General features: G+C 43.7%; 1 protein-coding gene across 1 annotated transcript; it reads left to right on the top strand.

Moving 5' to 3' along the window:
• The first annotated feature begins 4,481 nt into the window (after positions 1 to 4,481).
• Positions 4,482 to 7,133, top strand: LOC120063343 (60S ribosomal protein L10a). The gene is made up of 6 exons (XM_039013677.1): positions 4,482 to 4,553; positions 5,162 to 5,233; positions 5,427 to 5,507; positions 6,236 to 6,384; positions 6,563 to 6,735; positions 6,919 to 7,133. The coding sequence occupies exons 1-6, from the start codon at positions 4,549 to 4,551 to the stop codon at positions 7,087 to 7,089; spliced, it is 651 nt and encodes a 216-aa protein (XP_038869605.1). The 5' UTR covers positions 4,482 to 4,548; the 3' UTR covers positions 7,090 to 7,133.
• Positions 7,134 to 22,253: the final 15,120 nt, after the last annotated feature.

Raw genomic sequence — 22,253 nt, forward strand, 5'->3', positions numbered from 1 at the left:
TTCCCCCCCAAAAACGGAACAAACTACCAAAAAATGTAATCAAATTAATCAGACCACTTTACTGTTAAAAAATAAACAGATATGATCCCGACACAGGCTCAAGTGAAGCCTGGGAGGGCGGGCCGTTTTCCGGCGTCAGTACACCTTGCAAGTCTTCAGATGTAAAAGTCCCAAAAACGTTTCTGCCACAGCCACAAATGTCCAGTTTATTCGAGCCTTGAGCCGTACAGTTTACAACTGTTGCAATGAACGCCACAAAATCCAAATTTTTAGCACACAGTATCTTCAGTGGCAGCAAACATTTACTTCAGAGTGGTGCATCCACTAACATATCTTCACTAGCATCACGCGCTGCTTAATTAGTCCTCAGCATCCACCTATCCGACCCGCGTTGTGACGTCAGAACACTCGGATCAACCCTGCTCCTCGGCTAGTGTCGCCTTACGGTTAATGTAGTCATTCTACAGATTCAAAATTGGCCTACAAACGCTTACATCATTTGCATTATGCCAGCTGAATCTCCCATAGTAACCGTGCCATTGCAAACACAAAAAAAGCTAAATATAAGGTGGCATGTAAGAGGATGAAGCGCTTCTTTTGATCTTAAATTGAAGAAAATAGGCGAAATATTGTAGGAGTAGACACTCCCACGACTGAGAGGCTTATGGTTACTGTACTATAATATAGATGATTTACAGTTTATCAATGGTTGGATCTTGAAATTATCCTATAAACATTCCGCTTTTAAACTAATAGCCTATCAATTGATATTCCCGTGTCCATCCGATCCTCTTCTTTAGTTGTCTGTCGATGTTGTGCAATGTTATAGGCTTAGATGTAAATGTTTATGTCGTTAATAGTGGTTAGTATCCAGCCGTTGAATCAATAAATGATTGTAGGTCGGGAGGGGTGGTTAGGTTACCCTGCCTGTCTAATGCTTCTCTCCTGCGACGACGGGACACCCTGGGGCCACGGCGCCTGTTAGAGGATTGATAGATAAGACTATGATTTACTTTTAGATGGGGGTCCCTTTCATAGGGCTGGGGGGATGGGAGTGAGGTCATCATGGGGTAATTTGGAATGTCAAGTCAATGAGCGTTATTGTTAAAAAAATAAAAATACAAAACTCAGTGGATATAAAGTGGTCACCAGCCGAATGTAAGACGACAGCGCAAAATTGGAGGAGGAGATCCTCCCGCAGCTTAGAATGCTTAGCATATTATACTATATATCAGGGATGGGCAACTGGCGGCCCATGGCCCCTGTTTGGTTGGCCCATGGAGAAAAAAAATAAAACATTGGGTGGGTGGGGGGGGGGGGGACTCAGTCGTGTCTCAACTTAGAGTTAGGGGGGCCCTCATGACGAGTTCCGTTATTTCGTGGCCCCCACCCCCATCAAAGTTGCCCATCACTGATGTAGATGATATGTTAAATGGTTGACAACATATATTCACATCATATCTGCAAGGAACATCGGAACCGAAGAATGAACTCTGGTCAAAAGTTGTGCGCTATATAGGGAATAGGGTGTCACTTGAGATTGGCCCAAAGATTGGTGCAAAGCACAATAGACAATTGATTAGTAACCTTTCACATAATTTATCTTCATGTATCATTGGAAGTAGCCTAGTCGCAAGCTCTCAGTTAATGTGTGTGTGTGTGAGAGAGAAAGGAGGGGGAGAGAAATAATATTTGTTCAAAGGATACAGAGTGCATGTGTCCATCTGTTTACGTGTGTGTGTGTGTGTGTGTGTGTGTGTGTGTGTGTGTGTGTGTGTGTGTGTGTGTGTGTGTGTGTGTGTGTGTGTGTGTGTGTGTGTGTGTGTGTGTGTGTGTGTGTGTGTGTGTGCGCGCGAAAGAAAGAAAGAAAGAAAGAAAGAAAGAAAGAAAGAAAGAAAGAAAGAAAGAAAGAAAGAAAGAAAGAAAGAAAGAAAGAAAGAAAGAAAGAAAGAAAGAAAGAAAGAAAGAAAAGAAAGAAAAGAAAGAAAATCCAAATATACAACAGAATGGGTCAGGTCTGTATACCGACTGTCAGGTGACAGCCTGTCGCCACTGGTTTCCTTCCTGAGAGTGTTTCCTTTGTTGAGGTGTGAGTGTGTGCGTGCATGCGTGCATGTGTGAACTGCATGTGAACCCAATGAGCTATGCCAGATGAATGCGTTCAGCAGATGTGTCTGAACAATGACACTCCAAAGACCTCACTGACCCTCCAGCTATTGTTTTTCAAGGACAGGCTAGGCTCAGGCCAGGGTATCCAGCCTACATGCAGAGTGCAGCCCACCGAAGGTTGCCTGTCTACCCAGACTCCTTGCTCCAGCCAAACCCTCCCAATTCCCTGGGAAACCTAACCTGACATTTGTTTGGAACTCGGACTGTTACCTCCCACTGTGTTTGAATGGGGATAGGATTGTGAGACTGTAAAAGCTAGCAGATAAACACTTAGTTTACAGGCATTGTGACAATTATTTATGATTGATTTTTGTCTTATGTGTTAACTCAAGTCTCTCGTCAATTTTTTATTTAACCTTTATTTAACTAGGCAAGTCAGTTAAGAACAAATTCTTATTTACAATGACTACCTTGTTCAGGGGCAGAACGACAGATTTTTACCTTGTCAGCTCAGGGATTCGATCCAGCAACCTTTCGGTCACTGACCCAATGCTACCTGCCGCCCCGCAGGATACCTCAATTCCCTTGTCGCTATAGTGCAAGGGCATCAGTATTACCAGAGTAGCAGCCCCTTATCTCTACTTTGTCTTATAAATGGACCTTGGATTTTATAACATATCACTTGGGCAAGGCAGGTCAGAGTTCAGCATAAATTCAGGATTTGGCCAAAGCTTTTGATATGGTAGACCATTCCATTCTTGTGGGCCGGCTAAGGAGAATTGGTGTCTCTGAGAGGTCTTTGGGCTGGTTTGCTAACTACCTCTCTCAAAGAGTGCAGTGTGTAAAGTCAGAAAATCTGCTGTCTCAGCCACTGCCTGTCACCAAGGGAATACCCCAAGGCTCAATCCTAGGTGATCCTAGGATTTTGTGTTAAATGCTCTGCAACAAAGCTTTCTTAGTGTCCAACAAGCTTTCTCTACCATTAACCTTGTTCTGAACACCTCCAAAACAAAGGTCATGTGGTTTGGTAAGAAAAATGCCCCTCGTCCCACAGGTGTTATTACTACCTCTGAGGGTTTAGAGCTTGAGGTAGTCACCTCATACAAGTACTTGGGAGTATGGCTCGACAGTACCCTGCCCTGCTCTCAGCACATATCAAAGCTGCAGGCTAAAGTTAAATCTAGACTTGGTTTCCTCTATCGTAATCGCTCCTCTTTCACCCCAGCTGCCAAACTAACCCTGATTCAGATGACCATCCTACCCATGCTAGATTATGGAGACATAATTTATAGATCGGCAGGTAAGGGTGTTCTCGAGCGGCTAGATGTTCCTTACCATTCGGCCATCAGATTTGCCACCAATGCTCCTTATAGGACACATCTCTGTACTCTATACTCCTCTGTAAACTGGTCATCTCTGTATACCCGTCGCATGACCCACTGGTCGATGCTTATTTATAAAACCCTCTTAGGCCTCACTCCCCCCTATCTGAGATATCTACTGCAGCCCGCATCCTCCACATACAACACCCGTTCTGCCAGTCACATTCTGTTAAAGGTCCCCAAAGCACACATATCCCTGGGTCACTCCTCTTTTCAGTTTGCAGCAGCTAGCGACTGGACGAGCTGCAACAAACACTCAAACTGGACAGTTTTATCTCAATCTCTTCATTCAAAGACTCAATCATGGACACTCTTACTGACAGTTGCGGCTGCTTTGTGTGATGTATTGTTGTCTCTACCTTGCCCTTTGTGCTGTTCTTTGTGCCCAATAATGTTTGTACCATGTTTTGTGCTGCTACCATGTTGTGTTACCATGTTATTGTTTTGTTGTGTTGCTACCATGCTGTGTTGTCATGTGTTGCTGCCTTGCTATGTTAGTGTCTTAGGTCTCTCTTTATGTAGTGTTGTGTTGTCTCTCTTGTGGTGATGTGTGTTTTGTCATATATTTATATTGTATTTATTTTTTATTTTTAATCCCAGGCCCGTCCCCGCAGGAGGACTTTTGCATTTTGGTAGGCTGTCATTGTAAATAAGAATTTGTTCTTAACTGACTTGCCTAGTTAAATAAAGGTTAAATAAAAAATTAAAAAATACAATGTCTCACTGTACCTCCAATGCCACATCATGCCTGAGGACTTTGATTTGTTAATTTTGGTCTTTGAGACTGCAAGAACCAATACTATTTATAGGGCTTTTGTATGAAGTTTTCACATGCTTACGCTAGCATATTGGTATTACCAATGCCAGTGATATAAATGTCTAAATCCACATATTCAATCCAGAAAATAGGCTAGAGATTATTCACAGGGGGAAAACTACAAATATGGCCAGAGCGGCAGCGCTGAAATTACGTCACCGAACTACGTCTATAAACTGCGACGGACTGCTTTTTTTCCTTCTTTTCAGTGCTCTGTCGCGTGCGAGCAATACCGTCAAAATGAGGTGAGCGAAAATGACTGCAAATAAAGAATAACAAGAAGTCAGATGTTATATTATCGTCAGTTAAATACTTTCTATAACTCTGCCGTGTAACTGGGTTCACTTTCAACCTCATATTTACGAGGATTTTATGAATTCTCCACTTCTACCGCAGTGCTACTAGCTTGCATGCTAACGCTAGAATGTGACCTAGACTCACATCCACATCCATCTAGCATTAAATCGTAATCATTTTTGTTCCGAACTGAGCTAAATAGTGCCGGACATGACTGGTAATTGTTGATATTGCAATAGTTTTGTGAATTGTCCATTTTTTTACTGGCTATTTTTAAGTTGAATCGTTACCAGTTTGTAATGTCAATTGCTGGCGAGAACTTGCTATAGCTTCAAGTCAGTTAAGTCCGCAAGCAGAATGTGGGACAGGATGCACGTTCATGAATTCTTAAAGATATGTCTAATGTGCTTCTACAGCTGCATTGCTTGCTGTTTGGGGTTTTAGGCTGGGTTTCTGTACAGCACTTTGAGATATCAGCTGATGTACGAAGGCCTTTATAAATAAATTTGATTTAATGTGGTACACTGTTATTGACAAACATTTTGTTTGATTACAGCAAGGTATCCAGGGATATGCTCTATGAGGTGGTCAAGGAGGTCCAGGCGGGATCTCTGGCCAAGCCACGCAAGTAAGAACATTTCTCTAGGTCAAAGTGTTCCCTTGGCAGCTGAACTGTTTTGACTTTTAAAGACATGTTATTGCACATTGGTCTTTCCAATAATTTGGTAAAATACTGCATATTTGTTATTTCTCACACTGATGATCTCGAATGCTTTGTTCCTGGACCTGTGATGTTTACCACATCCTTTAATGTCCTAAAGGTTCACGGAATCTGTTGAACTCCAGATCAGCTTGAAGAACTACGATCCCCAGAAAGACAAGCGTTTCTCTGGCACCGTCAGGTTCGGCACCTTTCCCATATCACCCATCCTTCTGCCGGTCTGCCCCTCTTAGTCCTGTGTGAACTGGCCTGGTTTGGCCCGTTTGATCTGAACATTTGAAACTCACTTGCTCATTCCCAGTCCCTTTCATGCACACGCAAGACACTTATGCAGTCAAGTACAATCTCTCAAACACTAACAGCAGACCTCTCACACTTGCACACAAACTAAATTCCACTAGCAGGACTGGTGTGGGACAGGCGGTGCAGAAGTGTTTGGGTAGTCCGACTGAACCCCTCCCTAGGGAGAGGGAACCAGCGGGCGGACCCCTACCCTGGGTCTTAAAACATGAGGGGAGGCAGACGGGGGGGACTTCGTGCCCCCCTCGAGCCGACCATTTTAGTTAATGGTGTTGCTGGTGGAGTCAAGAAGAGAAGCCAGTCGGTGTGGTCCTGGTAAGACTCCAGAGTGCTCTCCTCTGGTATGAGTCATCCCTCTGTTTGGATCGGGTCCAGTTTGGTGAGTCACTGGATGGCCATGTTGGAAAGGGTCAAAGTGACTTGTCTGTACTGATCACAGGGTGCATATGCTAGTGGTGTAAGGATTTATGTTTGTAAGGGTGGGTTTAGGGGTTTGCTCTAGTTAGAAATCATCCATTCTAGCATGGCCAGATGGTGACGACTCCATGTGGTTTGTGTGAGCGTTACTGGTGTGCCATATGTTTGAACTTTAATAAATCGCCCCTGTAGACTGAAGACCACCCCCAGGCCCAAGTTCTCTGTGTGCATCCTGGGAGACCAGCAGCATTGTGATGAGGCAAAGGCTGCAGAGCTGCCACACATGGACATTGAGGCCCTCAAGAAGCTCAACAAGAACAAGAAAATGGTGAAGAAGCTGGGTGAGTAGTGCTTTGAGTCGCTTCGAGTTTTCATCTTATGATCCATCTAGGTCTTGCACATGTTTTTCCACATTTATATTGGGTTTAGATTCTCTGTCCTGAAGCACTGGGTCCACGTCTCGTGTTCTAGTCTCTCTTGGTAATTCTGTTGACTCCCATCTCCATCTTCCCCCATCAGCAAAGAAGTACGATGCCTTCCTGGCCTCTGAGTCTCTGATCAAACAGATCCCTCGTATCCTGGGGCCTGGGCTCAACAAGGCTGGCAAGTTCCCCTCCCTCCTCACCCACAATGAGAATCTCAACGTCAAGGTTGATGAGGTTAAGTCCACCATCAAGTTCCAGATGAAGAAGGTACAGCTCAGTTTGGTGCCAGATACAGTATATGTAGTTGTATTTCAGAACTCTGTTGGTAGGGGCCTTGTTCATGGGCTACTTTGTTACATGTCTGTTAATCCAAAGCTGCTCTGATTTCTGAGACCTTGCCTTTTTTTGTCAACATGTCTGGGCTCTTTGTGACCATGTCCTCTATTCCAGGTGCTGTGTCTGGCGGTGGCAGTGGGTCACGTGAAGATGTCTGAGGAAGAGCTGGTATACAACATCCACCTGGCGGTTAACTTCCTGGTGTCTCTACTGAAGAAGAACTGGCAGAACGTCCGTGCCCTCTACGTCAAGAGCACCATGGGAAAGCCCCAGCGCCTCTACTAGAGGAGCAATGCTTTAACTACCAATAAAAGGACAAATCACATATCTTCCCTTTGTGTTCTTGTGCCAGATATCTTTGTGTGGTGCTGGGTTATCCCCTATGCAAGGGATCGTAAGATGTGATCGTAAAACCTAAAATATTCAGTAACCTGTTTTTGGAAGTAATGCACAATACCTGAAGATTTTAACCATTGATATTTAAATGTCAAGGGTGTTGTCTGTTAACAGTTTCTAAACTGGGCTAAATTAAGACGAGGTACCGATTTAGAGTTTACACATACTGTCTGCACCAGTTCTACTGGACCTTGTGATAATACCAGAACACGATGGGAGTGGCCAGTATATGGCACGAAGCTGAAGGGGGGGTTAGTGGTCATGTCTAGGGATGCAGCTAATGTCAAAAGTTGTGTGTTTGGGTCAAGTCAACCTTTTACCTAATGCTCATAACCTGTTATTTCAAGTCTAAATTCTAACCATAATTTGAAGTCACTGGCATTTGCTGCGTCCCATCTTGTCAAAACTGGGTTTACTTGCATGGGGCTAGCAGAGTACACTACTTGGTAAAATTGACAACTAATGCAGGCTGGTATTTGTTCTCCGTTAAAAGTGATATTCATTTGAGTTTGAAGTGAGCATGGCTGACAATTTTAATTAGTCTGTTAGGAGCATAATTTTCCGAGTGGTTTAGTGGGGTTGTGTCGATAAACAAGGGTCAGATAAAAATGACCCCTGGCACAGTGTAGTCAGAGCAAAACAAATTTCTTAGTATGTGTACAACTATACAGTGCACCTGTGTGTGTGTTATATAAATAGAAGCAGTCTCCTGTTGACCACCCTGATCCTGGCTGTCACCTCCACCTTAGGGCACAGAAAGCCGCCATGACACTTAATCAGATTACATCTGCCTCTTCCTCTGCTCGGAGTAATACATTGGGAGCCGGAGAGCAGAATCAGGGGTAAGAAATGTGAAGGCTTTTGTCATTCTGTCTACCTCTGGCATTCCATGGAGCTCTAAAAGAATGCTTGGTTATAGCCCCACCATTACCGCTGAACGTCTTGGTGAAATTAGCCGTAATTTATACCTATTCAACCCTTTCAGCACTATACAAGTGGCTAAAAGCATTCAAATTGATTCGGATTTGGCATGTGAAGGCCAGAAAAAAATCCTTGCGGACCACCCTGACTGCAGCTTCAATGGAGCTCTGACATCACAACCAGGGGTGAGCAAAGGAGGGGGATGTTTGTTTTTTTAAATGACAGCTAGACTGTCATTTTAAAAGTAACCCGCCAAAAATAATTCATAAACCTTTTACGTTTCCATATGTGGTTGAAGGCTGTTTCATGGGCTTTAGGAATATGACAAAGTATGCGGGGTTATCGGTGAATGCCGTGGAAAAGGCTACGACCGCGCCAGTGCAATTAGTGGAGTTTACTCGAGTTCAAAAGCGGATATCACGCCCAGAGCCTACTGTTTATGATGTTTTTTTTAGTTTAGAAAACGATCTCCGCAGAAGCGACAGTTACAGGGATGGTAAAAACAGCTTGATTGTCGTAACATCAGGGAAACTGGGAAGGGAGCTGTGCTTCAAATACAGCGGTTCTGTAACATATTTAATTGAGCCTCCTTGTCGGCCTCAACACGTTACGGAAAGAGTTTAACTGTAGGCTATAGGAAACTGGGGACAGGTTGTCTGGATACCGGACATCCAATACATTGTCAGATACAAACAGATTATCTTTAGCAGACAACAGTTCGTGAGGGCTTGCCTTGAACAAAACAAGCTGTTTGCGATTTCGTTAATACTGGTGAACCGGCGTTTGAATTGGGTGGTTGCAATTTAAACAGTCCCTCGTCTCTGGTATAGCCTACACACAGGCTACATTTTTTAAATATTTTATAGCGCTTTTCAAAGAATCTCAAAGCGCATAAAAAGTAAAACAAACAAAAAATGTAAATGATGGAGACTGACATTTTCAGTCGGTTTGGGATGAAGTTTGGGCTGGAAAGGTAGTGTAGTTATAGTGGCGGGGGCATCGATGGGAACGCCAAGCAGAAACAACGACAGTCTGATAAAGCAGGCCCGGAGCTCTTCAACAGCCCACCACACCTGTTTCTCTGAATCGTCAGTCACTCCATTGGAGCCGCTTGTCTGGTACTGGTCCTCCATTGCCAGGAATGTATACTGAACAAAAATATAAACTCAACAATTTCAAAGATTTTATTGTTACACTTCATAACTCATGTCTCTTCAGACAACCCTGCAGGTTAAGAAGCAGGATGTGGAGGTCCTGGGCTGCGGTTGTGAGGCCGGCTGGATGTACTGCCAAATTCTCTAAAACAGTGTTGGATGCGGCTTAAGGTAGAGAAATTAACATTCGGTCCTCTGGCAACAGCTCTGTTGGATATTTCTGCAGTCAGCATGCAAATTGCACACTCCCTCAACTGTTTAATCAGCTTCTTGATATGCCACACCTGTCCAGGTGGATGGATTATCTTAGGCAAAGGAGAAATGCTCACTAACACAGATGTAAGCAAATTTGTGCACAACATTTGAGAGAAAAGCTTTTTGTGCATATGGACATTTTCTGGGACCTTTTATTTCAGCTCATGAAAAATGGGACCAACACTTTACATGTTGCGTTTATATTTTTGTTCAGTATAGCACCCAGCACCCACCGTGATGCCACGGCTGCTGAAAAGCACACGAAAAGCCACCACATTTTGGCAGTGGATCACATAGTATAGTGATCAAACCCTAGAGCAGAGGTGGGCAATTCCAGTCCTCAAGGGCCTGATCAGCCTCAGCTAACACACCTGACTCCAATAATCACCTAATCATGATCTTCAGTTTAGAATGCAATTTGATTAATCAGCTGTGTTTGCCAGGGATGGAGATAAAGTGTGACACCAATCTGGCCCTCGAGGACTGGAGTTGCCCACCCCTGCCCTAGAGCAACGAAAAAAACACTTAAAACATGTACAATAGCCTGTTTACAGAGCTCGCTGGCTAGGCAACCACGGAACTGCTTATATTTTGGCATGCATCATTCAAGACGAAGTTCAAATTTTGTGCAGCGCAAGGGCCATTTAATGCATAATGTCTCAGGAAACACTGTCTGGGTTGGACCGAGGTAAAGACCAAGGAGCTATTGAAATTTTACATTTTGAAAAATGTATGTAAAATCTTGTGAGATGAAAATGGACAAACTAAAGGGTGTGCAATATAGAAGGGTAGTCAGTGGACATACTGAACCTTGTTTGAGTCAAGTACACAAAAAAATGAGGACTTAAGGAGACCAGGGGAGTCTCTCAAGTTGGATTTGATTTAATTAGATGTACCTTGAATATTGCAGCCCATTTGTCCAGGATATTAGTCAGACAAAACCCGCTGAGTTCAACAATAAATAGTGGCTGAATGTATCCTCAACCCGACTACTTTTGTCCTCATTGTTAGGCTGTTTGATGTGTCACATAATAAAACGTGTTTTAAATAGCAGCTAAATACGGTATATAGCTATAGATGGTACACTGAATAATTAAACAATCCCTAGTAAGCTAGTGTTTTGAGGGTGAACTGACTGCATTATTTCGCATTAAGACTGGTTTTACGGCCAACTTTCTGTCCAAGCTGGGAGAGAGCGCGAGGAAGGCTCATGTCATGCAGGTTCAGGTAGCCTATAGAGAACAGTTGTGTATTCTAAAAATTGATAGCTGCATAGTATGCTATTGCGTCGAACATTTATTTTACAATCTGCAATGTTTGAATTTCCAATTTTAATTAGGCCTACTGAACAAGTAATTCCATTATTGCCACCAGCGAGCAGTCTAAAAATGGCAGCATTGCGACACCGTGTATAGCTTCGTGAAATGTTAGGCTTAACATGAGAAAATGACGATCAAATAGGCCTACCAATAAACATGTGTCAATTAGCATAACCAGGGCTAAGCCCTGGCACCACAGAAATCCTATCATCGATTAGATAGGCATGCAGACATGTCGCAATTTCAGCACCATGGACAGCAATCGTTCCTCCGACTTTGCGGGGGTCCAGAGAAACTGCTTATGCCAGTTGTGTATGTGTGTTGTTTTGGGGTTGAGCTTGATCTGTAATCTGTCTTTATCACCAGTTCTTGGAAACCATGAATACTTCCCTGTTGGTGTGAGGGAACTCAGCTGGTGGGAATTCAAACAGCTGTTAGGGGAGCTTTTAAAAAAGCCAGGATAGGAAAAAGTGAACAAGGAGGAGTGAGAGAGAACAAGAAAGAAGAGAGTGAGATGGAAGGAGTGTGCTCAGCATCACCAGACCTACATTTGTCTGTGCTCAGTAGCTCCTGACAGACATAAAACATCCTTGGACACTCACCATGGGCCTGTCACCACACTGGTAAGAAAATAATGGTGTCCCATCATATTGTAACTACCCTAGTTTAAAAGCATGGATATTGACTTTGGACAACATGAGCAGTGGTGGATTTAGGTATAGGCGACATCAGCAGCCGCCCAGGTGGGCATCTTGCTGGGGGAGGCACGGGACGCCTGCACAATTTTGTTTTAGGAATAGTGACATTTGTGTAATTGGTTTTCTATCGCTCATTTGCATGTCACGTCAAGATATCATGTCACCGTGTGGGACGGTGGGTCAATTAACCTTGTCCGAGTGGGCGCCCTGATTCTAGTTTGTGAGCTAGGCAGGCTACTGCCTGGGAAGGTCTCCCACTCAGAAGTACAAGATGGGGTGGGGGGCGGGGGTAGGTTGACCTCAGGTCTCCCTACTGGAAGCCTGGGGGAGCGGGGGAATCTATCAAATAGCACACCTCTAACTTTGTACAGTACTAATGCAATTAGTCAAATCAGTCACACTACGAAATTCTACCAAATAAACCACAATTCATTCATAATACTGTGAATATACAATACCGTTCAAAAGGTTGGGGTCACTTAGAAATGTCCTTGTTTTTGATTTTTGATTTTTTTTTAAATGTCCATTTAAAATAACATCAAATTGATCAGAAATACAGTGTAGACATTGTTAATGTTGTAAATGACTATTGTAGTTGGAAAAGGCAGGTTTTTTTAATGGAATATCTACATAGGTGTACAGAGGCCAATTATCAGCAACCATCACTCCTGTGTTCCAATGGCACGTTGTGTTAGCTAATCCAAGTTTATAATTTTAAAATGCTAATTGATCATTAGAAAACCCTTTTGCAACTATGTTAGCACAGATGAAAACTGTTGTCCTGATTAAAGAAGCAATAAAACGTACCTTCTTTAGACTAGTTGAGTATCTGGAGCATCAGCATTTGTGGGTTTGATTACAGGCTCAAAATGGCTAGAAAATTACTTTCTTCTGAAACTCGTCAATCTATTCTCATTCTGAGAAATTAAAGCTATTCCGTGCAAGAAATTGCCAAGAAACTGAAGATCTCGTACAACGCTGTGTTCCACTCCCTTCACAGAACAGTGCAAACTGGCTCTAACCAGAATAGAAAGGGGAGTGGGAGGCCCTGGTGCACAACTGAGCAAGAGGACAAATACATTAGTGTCTAGTTTGAGAAACAGACGCCTCACAAGTCCTCAACTGGCAGCTTCATTAAATAGTACCCGCAAAACACCAGTCTCAATGTCACACGTTAACGAGGCGACTCAGTGATGCTGGCCTTCAAGGCAAAGTTTCTCTGTCCAGTGTTTGTGTTCTTTTGCACATCTTAATCTTTTATTTTTATTGGCCAGTCTGAGATATGGCTTTTTCTTTGCAACTCTGCCTAGAAGACCAGCATCCCGGAGTCGCCTCTTCACTGTTGACGTTGAGACTGGTGTTTTGCGGGTGCTATTTAATGAAGCTGCCAGTTGAGGACTTGTGAGGCGTTCAGGTGATCCTTTCCTTGAAAATGGGATGTGTGCCATCTTAATATACTTGATTCTCTCTCTCTCACTCACTCTCAGCAGTGAGGAAGGTGGGAAGTTGTCTTTTCCGTAGGGCTGGTACTGTACTCACCCTCTATACCACTCTGCCCAACACTGGGACCATGAGTGCACAGGTAAGAAGGATAACTTCTCTCTTTATTTAATCATTCTTTAAAGGGGGATTGTCGTTAAAAGCTAGATTTTGTTTAATGATATTTCCACGCTATGACTTCGATATAACAGTCTGAAATTGTGGAAATTATGATAATGCCCGCTTTGTGTAAGAGCTGTTTGAAGAAAATGGCTGGAATTTCAGCCTGTTTATGTGAGATGGAACTTTTGGTTCACATCATGAAGTCACAATGTGATCTGATTATACTAGACCAATAACTGTTCATGTGGGTAATGGTGTGGGCTCTGGAACATCCTATCAGCCAATCAGGGCTGTGTATGTAAATATATTCAAATGTATTTCCTAACGCCCACATCAATCAATCAATCAAGTTTATTTTATATAGCCCTTCGTACATCAGCTAATATCTCGAAGTGCTGTACAGAAACCCAGCCTAAAACCCCAAACAGCAAGCAATGCAGGTGTAGAAGCACGGTTGCTAGGAAAAACTCCCTAGAAAGGCCAAAACCTAGGAAGAAACCTAGAGAGGAACCAGGCTATGAGGGGTGGCCAGTCCTCTTCTGGCTGTGCCGGGTGGAGATTATAACAGAACATGGCCAAGATGTTCAAAATGTTCCTAAATGACAAGCATGGTCAAATAATAATCAGGAATAAATGTCAGTTGGCTTTTCATAGCCGATAATTAAGAGTTGAAAACAGCAGGTCTGGGACAGGTAGGGGTTCCATAACCGCAGGCAGAACAGTTGAAACTGGGACAGCAGCAAGGCCAGGTGGACTGGGGACAGGAAGGAGTCATCATGCCCGGTAGTCCTGACGTATGGTCCTAGGGCTCAGTTCCTCCGAGAGAGAGAAAGAAAGAGAGAAGGAGAGAATTAGAGAGAGCATACTTAAATTCCCACAGGACACTGGATAAGACAGGAGAAGTACTCCAGATATAACCAACTGGCCCTAGCCCCCCGACACAAACTACTGCAGCATAAATACTGGAGGCTGAGACAGGAGGGGTCAGGAGACACTGTGGCCCCATCCGATGATACCCCCGGACATTGCCAAACAGGAAGGATATAACCCCACCCACTTTGCCAAAGCACAGCCCCCGCACCACTAGAGGGATATCTTCAGCCACCAACTTACAATCCTGAGACAAGGCAGAGTATAGCACACAAAGATCTCCACCACAGCACAAACCAAGGGGGGGCGCCAACCCAGACAGGAAGATCACGTCAGTAACTCAACCCACTCAAGTGACGCACCCCTCCTAGGGACGGCATGAAAGAGCACCAGTAAGCCAGTGACTCAGCCCCTGTAATAGGGTTAGAGGTAGAGAATCTCAGTGGAGGGGAACCGGCCAGGCAGAGACAGCAAGGGCGGTTCGTTGCTCCAGAGCCTTTCCGTTCACCTTCACACTCCTGGGCCAGACTACACTCAATCATATGACCTACTGAAGAGATAAGTCTTCAGTAAAGACTTAAAGGTTGAGACCGAGTCTGCGTCTCTCACATGGGTAGGCAGACCATTCCATAAAAATGGAGATCTATAGGAGAAAGCCCTGCCTCCAGCTGTTTGCTTAGAAATTCTAGGGATAATTAGGAGGCCTGCGTCTTGTGACCGTAGCGTACGTGTAGGTATGTACGGCAGGACCAACTCGGAAAGATAGGTAGGAGCAAGCCCATGTAACGCTTTATAGGTTAACAGTAAAACCTTGAAATCTGCCCTTGCCTTAACAGGAAGCCAGTGTAGGGAAGCTAGCACTGGAGTAATATGATCAAATTTCTTGGTTCTAGTCAGGATTCTAGCAGCCGTATTTAGCACTAACTGAAGTTTATTTAGTGCTTTATCCGGGTAGCCGGAAAGTAGAGCATTGCAGTAGTCTAGCCTAGAAGTAACAAATGCATGGATAAATTTTTCTGCATCATTTTTGGACAGAAAATTTCTGATTTTTGCAATGTTACGTAGATGGAAAATGATCAGAGTGAGCATTTCAAGGGCCAATGGAGGCTCAGGGAAATAAATTATTAAACATATATTTTGGAGTTATTTTTATTAAATAAACACACACAGTGATCTATTAGACATGCAGTGATGATTTAAAAATAACATTACAAAGACTGCATTGGGGCTTTAACCAGGCAAGTCTATTGAGAACTTGTTCTCATCAATAATAACAGCCTGGCCAAGAGCTTGTTGACTGATTTGTGTGTTGTCCCTCTCCCAGCCCCCTGCTAAGGAGGCCACTCCCTGTGAGTATGCTGGCATACTAGGGGACAGCTCGGAGTCTGACCAAGGTAAGGAATCCGATTGGCTGCCTGAGCTGCGTTGTTACCAGCAACAGGACGTGGCTGCTCTTCCATTTCCTCTCTGTTGTTCTATGCTAGCAAAGCTGTGAACACCCTGTCCTCTCTTCTCCTCAGAGCCCAGTCCAGAGGACCAGCTGGCTGCCTCCTGGAAGAACCTTCCTATACTGGAAAGACTGGGCCTCCGCATGTCAGTTTATACTCAGACACACTTTTAACACTTTTTCTATATTCACAACCTCACCATTATCTTCCCCCTTTCTTTCCATTTCCTCAATCCCATCTCTCTCCCATGCTTTCCTGCCCTTAGTGGTACAGAGATGACTGAAGAGGAGGTAGAGGTGAGAATTATTTGTGATTAGTGCACTATTTGTGACATACACGCCACACACACTGTTCTGTCCCCTATAGAGTGCATTTACCCAGCTGGCTCTGGCGTTCCGTTGTGACCAGTACACCCTGGCCCAGAGACTGCAGGCTGAGGAACACGACAGAACCGTGGCCCAGGAGAACCTCAACCTGGAACTGGAGAGTGCCAGAGACACTCTGCAGGTAGGTATGTGAGCATAGCCACGGAAAGTAGTTTGGGGTTGGGGGTTGTTGCACGCATACATTTTCAGACTTTTTCGTATAACTTTGCAAGCGCCATGCTTTACCAACTCAGCCACATCATCACAAACCACTTGATGTCTCCATGTACTCAATTACTGTATTGTCCATTGTTCTTCTTCATGGTGATGGAAAGTCTACAGGTATAAACTAGATGACCAGCCTATGTATAATACAGTAATGTACATTTACATTAAGTGGTTTGTAAAGATGGTCAATTAATACTGTACAAAAAGTGGTTGTATTCCATGTTATTTGATCAAGAAAAATATTTAATTTGATGTTTTAGGTGTTTTCCCATAACTTTGCACCTTTTTATGTAAATGGTTTGAGGACAAAGTTTTGTTCTTTCTGGATTCCATTAGAAGGAGGATTGCAGAGAAATGGACAGGGCAACAACTCTTACTTTTTCTTGCCACTGTAGTTTGAATTGTATGTGAACCCTTTGGAATTACCTGGATTTCTGCATAAATTGGTCATAAAATTTGATCTGACCTTCATCTAGGTCACAACAATAGACAAACATAGTGAGCTTAAACTAATAACACACAAATTATTGTATTTAAAAACACATATTCAATACATAATTTAAACATTTATAGTGTAGGTTAGAAAAAGTATGTGAACACCTAGGCTAATGACTTCTCCAAAAGCTAATTGGAGTCAGCTACCCTGGAGTCCAATCAATGAGACGAGATTGGAGATGTTGGTTAGAGCTGTCTTGTAAAAAACACCCACAAAATTGAAGTTTGCTATTCACAAGAAGCATTGCCTGATGTGAACCATGCCTCAAACAAAAGAGATCTCCCAGAAGACCTAAGATTAAGAATGGTTGACTTGCATAAAGCTGGAAAGGGTTACCAAATTATTTCTAAAAGCCTTGATGTTCATCAATCCGTGGTAAGACAAATTGTCTATAAATGGAGATAGTTCAGCACTGTTGCTACTCTCCCTAGGATTGGCCGTCCTGCAAAGATGACTGCAAGAGCACAGTGCAGAATGCTCAATAAGGTTAAGAAGTGTCAGCTAAAGACTTACAGAAATCTCTGGAACATGCTAACATCTCTGTGGACGAGTCTACGATACGTAAAACACTAAACAAGCATGGTGTTCATGGGAGGACACCACGGAAGAAGCCACTGCTGTCAAAAAAAACCATTGCTGCACGTCTGAAGTTTGCAAAAGTGCACCTGTATGTTCCACAGTGCTACTGGCAAAATATTCTGTGGACAGATGAAACTACTGTTGAGTTGTTTGGAAGGAACACACAACACTATGTGTGGAGAAAAAAAGGCACAGCACACCAACATCAAAACCTCAACCCAACTGTAAAGTATGGTGGAGGGAGCATCATGGTTTGGGGCTGCTTTGCTGCCTCATGGCCTGGACAGCTTGCTATCATGGGAAAAATGAATTCCCAAGTATATCAAGACATTTTGCAGGAGAATGTTAAGCTATCTGTCTGCCAATTGAAGCTCAACAGAAGTTGGGTGATGCAACAGGACAACAACCCGAAACACAGAAATAAATCAACAACAGAAGAAAATACGCCTTCTGGAATGGCCCAGTCAGAGTCATGACCTCAACCCGATTGAGATGCTGTGGCATGACCTCGAGAGCAGTTGACATCCCAATAATATTGCTGAACTGAAACAGTTTTGTAAAGAGGAATGGTCCAAAATTCCTCCTGACCGTTGTGCAGGTCTGGTCCGCAAATACAGAAAACGTTTGGTTGAGGTTATTGCTGCCAAAGGAGGGTCAACCAGTTATTAAATCCAAGGGTTCACATACTTTTTCCACCCTGCAGTGTGAATGTTTACACGGTGTGTTCAATAAAGACATGAGAACATATAGTTGTTTGTGTGTTATTATTTTAAGCAGACTGGGTTTGTCTATTGTTGTGACCTAGATGAAGATCAGATCAAATTTTATGACCAATTTATGCAGAAATCCAGGTATTTCCAAAGGGTTCACATACTTTTTCTTGCCACTGTATTGAACGCTGCAAGATACTGTTCTTAATTATACAACTACCTTTTTTGCCAAAGTTGAGATGCTGAAAAAATGTTGGCCCTCGCTACAGACGTCTATATCGGTCCGCTAGTATAGGACTTAAAAATATATACACAACCAGTCAAAATTTTGGACACACCTACTCATTCAAGGGTTTTTCTTTATTTTGACTATTTTCTACATTGTAGAATAATAGTGAGGACATCAAAACTATGAAATAACACATATGGAATCATGTAGTAACCAAAAAAGTGTTAAACAAATCAAAATATATTTAATATTTTAGATTCTTCAAAGTAGCCACCCTTTGCCTTGATGACAGCTTTGCACAGTCTTGGCATTCACCAGCTTCACCTGGAATGCTTTTCCAACAGTCTTGAAGGAGTTCCCACATATGCTGAAGACTATGCATGCTGCTTTCCTTCACTCTGCGGTCCAACTCATCCCAAACCATCTCAATTGGGATGAGGTCAGGTGATTGTGGAGGCCAGGTCATCTGATGCAACACTCCATCACTCTCCTCCTTGGTCAAATAGCCCTTACACAGCCTGGAGGTGTATTGGGTCATTGTCCTGTTGAAAAACAAATGATAGGCCACTAAGCGCAACCAAATGGGATGGTGTATCGCTGCAGAATGCTGTGGTAGCTATGCTGGTTAAGTGTGCCTTGAATTCTAAATAAATCACAGACATTGTCACTAGTAAAGCACCCCCACGCCATCACACCTCCTCCTCCATGCTTCACTGTGGGAACCACACATGCGGAGATCATCCGTTCACCTACTCTGCGTCTCACAAAGACACAGCGGTTAGAACCAAAAATCTAAAATTTGAACTCATCAGGCCATAGGACAGATTTCCACCTGTCTAATGTCTATTGCTCGTGTTTCTTGGCCCAAGCAAGTCTCTTCTTATTATTGGTGTTCTTTAGTAGTGGTTTCTTTGCAGCAATTCGACCATTAAGGCCTGATTCACGCAGTCTCTTCTGAACAATTGCTGTTGAGATGTGTCTGTTACTTGAACTCTGAAGCATTTATTTGGGCTGCAATTTCTGAGGCTGGTAACTCTAGTGAACTTATCCTCTGCAGCAGAGGTAACATTGGGGCTTCCTTTCCTGTGGGGGTCCTCATGAGAGCTAGTTTCATCATAGCGCTTGATGGTTTTTGCGACTGCACTTGAAGAAACTTTCAAAGTTCTTAAAATTTTCCAGATTTGATTGACCTTCATGTCTTAAAGTAATAATGGACTGTCATTTCTCTTTGCTTATTTGAGCAGTTTTTGCCATAATATGGACTTAGCCCTATTTGGTAAAAGACCATCTTCTGTATACCACCCCTACCTTGTCACAACACAACTGATTGGCTCAAACGCATTAAGAAGGAAAGAAATTCCACAAAGGAACTTTTAACAAGGCGCACCTGTTAATTGAAATGCATTCCAGGTGACTACCTCATGAAGCTAGTTGTTAGAATGTCAAGCGAGTGCAAAGCTGTCATCAAGGCAAATGATGGCTACTTTGAATAATTTCAAATATAACACTTTTTTGGTTACTACATTCCATATGTGTTATTTGATAGTTTTGATATCTTCACTATTATTCTACAATGTAGAAAATAGTAAAAATAAAGAAAAACTTTTGAATGAGTAGGTGTGTCCAAACTTTTGATTGGTACTGTATGTATTTGTATTCATCTTTTTTCCCCCCAGATTTTTCAGGGGTTGCTGCAGTACCCTAAGCACCCCTATTTCCCGCGTCTATATATGTGTGCACACATGTTTGACCTGGCTGCTTGACTCTTGTACAATAGTTGATGGTCTGATAACCGTCTGCTTAAACCTTACCTCTCTCATTCTCCTCTAATCCTCTCTTCCCCTCCTCTCTTCTCTTCTCTCCTCCCTCACTCCTCTCCTTCCTCCCTCTCTCCCAGTCTCTGAGAGGTAGGTGTGTAGACGCTGAGCGGTCAGAGATCCTGAGTTGTATCGAGGCCAGTCTAGACACAGTGCTGGATGGCGTGAGTGACATCATCGCTGCTGCTGAGATGCTGGGGGTCGTGCACCAGGTGAGGCAGTGATGTCATCACGACAGCGACACTGTCTGGCTCCCTAGGCTTGCTCTTTTGGGGTATAAATCCAGGTTTTGGTTAGTGCTCTGTGAAAAAAAACTTTGCATAAAAGTGTTATACAAATAATTGAATTAATTGATTGATTGGTTAAGTGATTGATTGATTCGTTGGTTGGTTGATTTATCAATGTCTCTGCTGGGTCAGGAAGCGCGTGTTTGTTGTTCTGTGGAAATGATGGAGGTTCATGTGGAACACCTGAAGCGTCGACATGCTGTGGAGAGCGCCGAGCTGCTGGAGACCAGGAAACGGCTCCACCGCAGCCGGGGCAGGAATCACAGTGACTCAGGCAAGTGCTGCCCCTCTGTGGCACGGAGGAACTATGATACAGGCAACAGATAATTGAATTGGGGGGTTGGGGGTTACTTTGTTGTGGACATGTGAAAGTACATTTTAGCACTCTTCTGAATCAATCTATTATTTGAAGTATTGATTATTATATGATTATCATAATAGGGAACAGTTTCATCAAACTGTTCAGTGTAACAAGATAGTTCACACATGGAAAGGCTGTGTTCTGACTGTTGGGTTTCTCTCAATGCAGAGGAAGGAGACGTCAGGAATCGGTTTGTCAGACGAGACTCCCTACAGGTAACAGACACTTCACGTCAAGGTCTTTTTCTGTTCTGTCTTCTCATTTTCTGCCCTCAAATATCTCCGTTAAATTAACGAAAATATCAGTTTTTCAAATGTTTCACTTATTTTTCTCTCCTTCTTTCCCCGTCTTTCTTAGACCCTCACTCGGCGAAGAGTCAGCGTAACACTAATCCCAACGGGGTCCCAGGTTAGAAACAGTGACACTAAGACTGACTCCCATTGTCGCCCTGTGACCAACTCTTATTCTGTGCTGTCCTCTCCTTCTCCCTCCTCTTCCATCTCCTCCTCTCATCTCCACCCCCCCTCTCGTTTTACCCTTCCTTAGCTCAGCGACCTAGAAACCAAGTTCCAGGAGGGTTGCAGGGCCGGTGCCGACACTGACAGCCAGGGGCCAGAAGTAGGCAGTGTGAACCAAGCCAGCAGGTACAGTAAAACCTGCCCTGTCATGACCGTCATCTGCACAGTCGGTCGTCGCTAGATGGCCATGCTAGTCACTAGTCAAAGTGCCTTGGCTTTCATAAGCATGAGCACCACACAGGCTTAGACACAAGTGCACGGACTGCAGTATAAACCCATGATGACTAACTGCTGCAGAGAACACATTGCGTGTGCATGGTGTCTGCTGATCTTGTGGATTGTCAATGTTCTGCGCCTTATGTTGACAGCATCAGAATTATGTTGACCTCTGCCACGGCAGCATTGTTTCTTGTGTATTACATTCCGTTACCTTGTGAGGACTTTAGTCTTCTAAAACACAAAGTAAATGTGGATCTAAATGATGGAAGTGGAAATGTAACTGTTTCCCTCCATTTAAAGGCCCTCTGAGATGATGTCCCCCCTGGCAATCCCATCCCCCCACTCCACCCTCCTCATTAGACAGAGCTCCACACAGAGCTCCCAGAGCCTGGAGGACGAGAGCGAGAGAGCCCCTCACACCAGGTAGCCCCTACCTCATCAACTGGTTCACCATTGTCTCACTGAGATTGGAGTAAGGACCTGAGCAAGGGTCAGGTGTGGCTGATGCAGGGCTTTGTGGCTGCCTATGTCTGTGTGTGTCAGTTCCCTGCAGATGACGCTACGTCACAGGCGGAGATCTGCTGTCCTGGAGCGTGATGCCGAGGGTTCAGGGGTGGAGTCAGCAACGGGGTCAATAGCTGGCACAGCCGAGCCCAATGAGCTCTCTATGGCCGAATCAGTCATCACCTCAGAGCCGTGAGTATTAAGATGACTTAATGTTATTAAGTTGCTTTTAAATTGTACTAAGATTACTTACAACGTCATATTAGTAATCTGATATAGCAGATGGTTGTCCTTATCTAGGCATGCTAGAAAGTGTGTACATTGAAGGCAATAGGGACACAGCCAGGGATGCCCTGTAAACAAACATGCAACTGTGGGATAATGATGAGGTAGACATAAATCTGGCCATAGCATGTACATTTGCTGAGGTCATGATTTGAACCTGCTCCTTTTTCTCCAGGCTAGTGGTTCTG

This window comes from Salvelinus namaycush, chromosome 2 (genome assembly GCF_016432855.1).
Source record: "Salvelinus namaycush isolate Seneca chromosome 2, SaNama_1.0, whole genome shotgun sequence".
Classification (NCBI taxonomy): domain Eukaryota; kingdom Metazoa; phylum Chordata; class Actinopteri; order Salmoniformes; family Salmonidae; genus Salvelinus; species Salvelinus namaycush.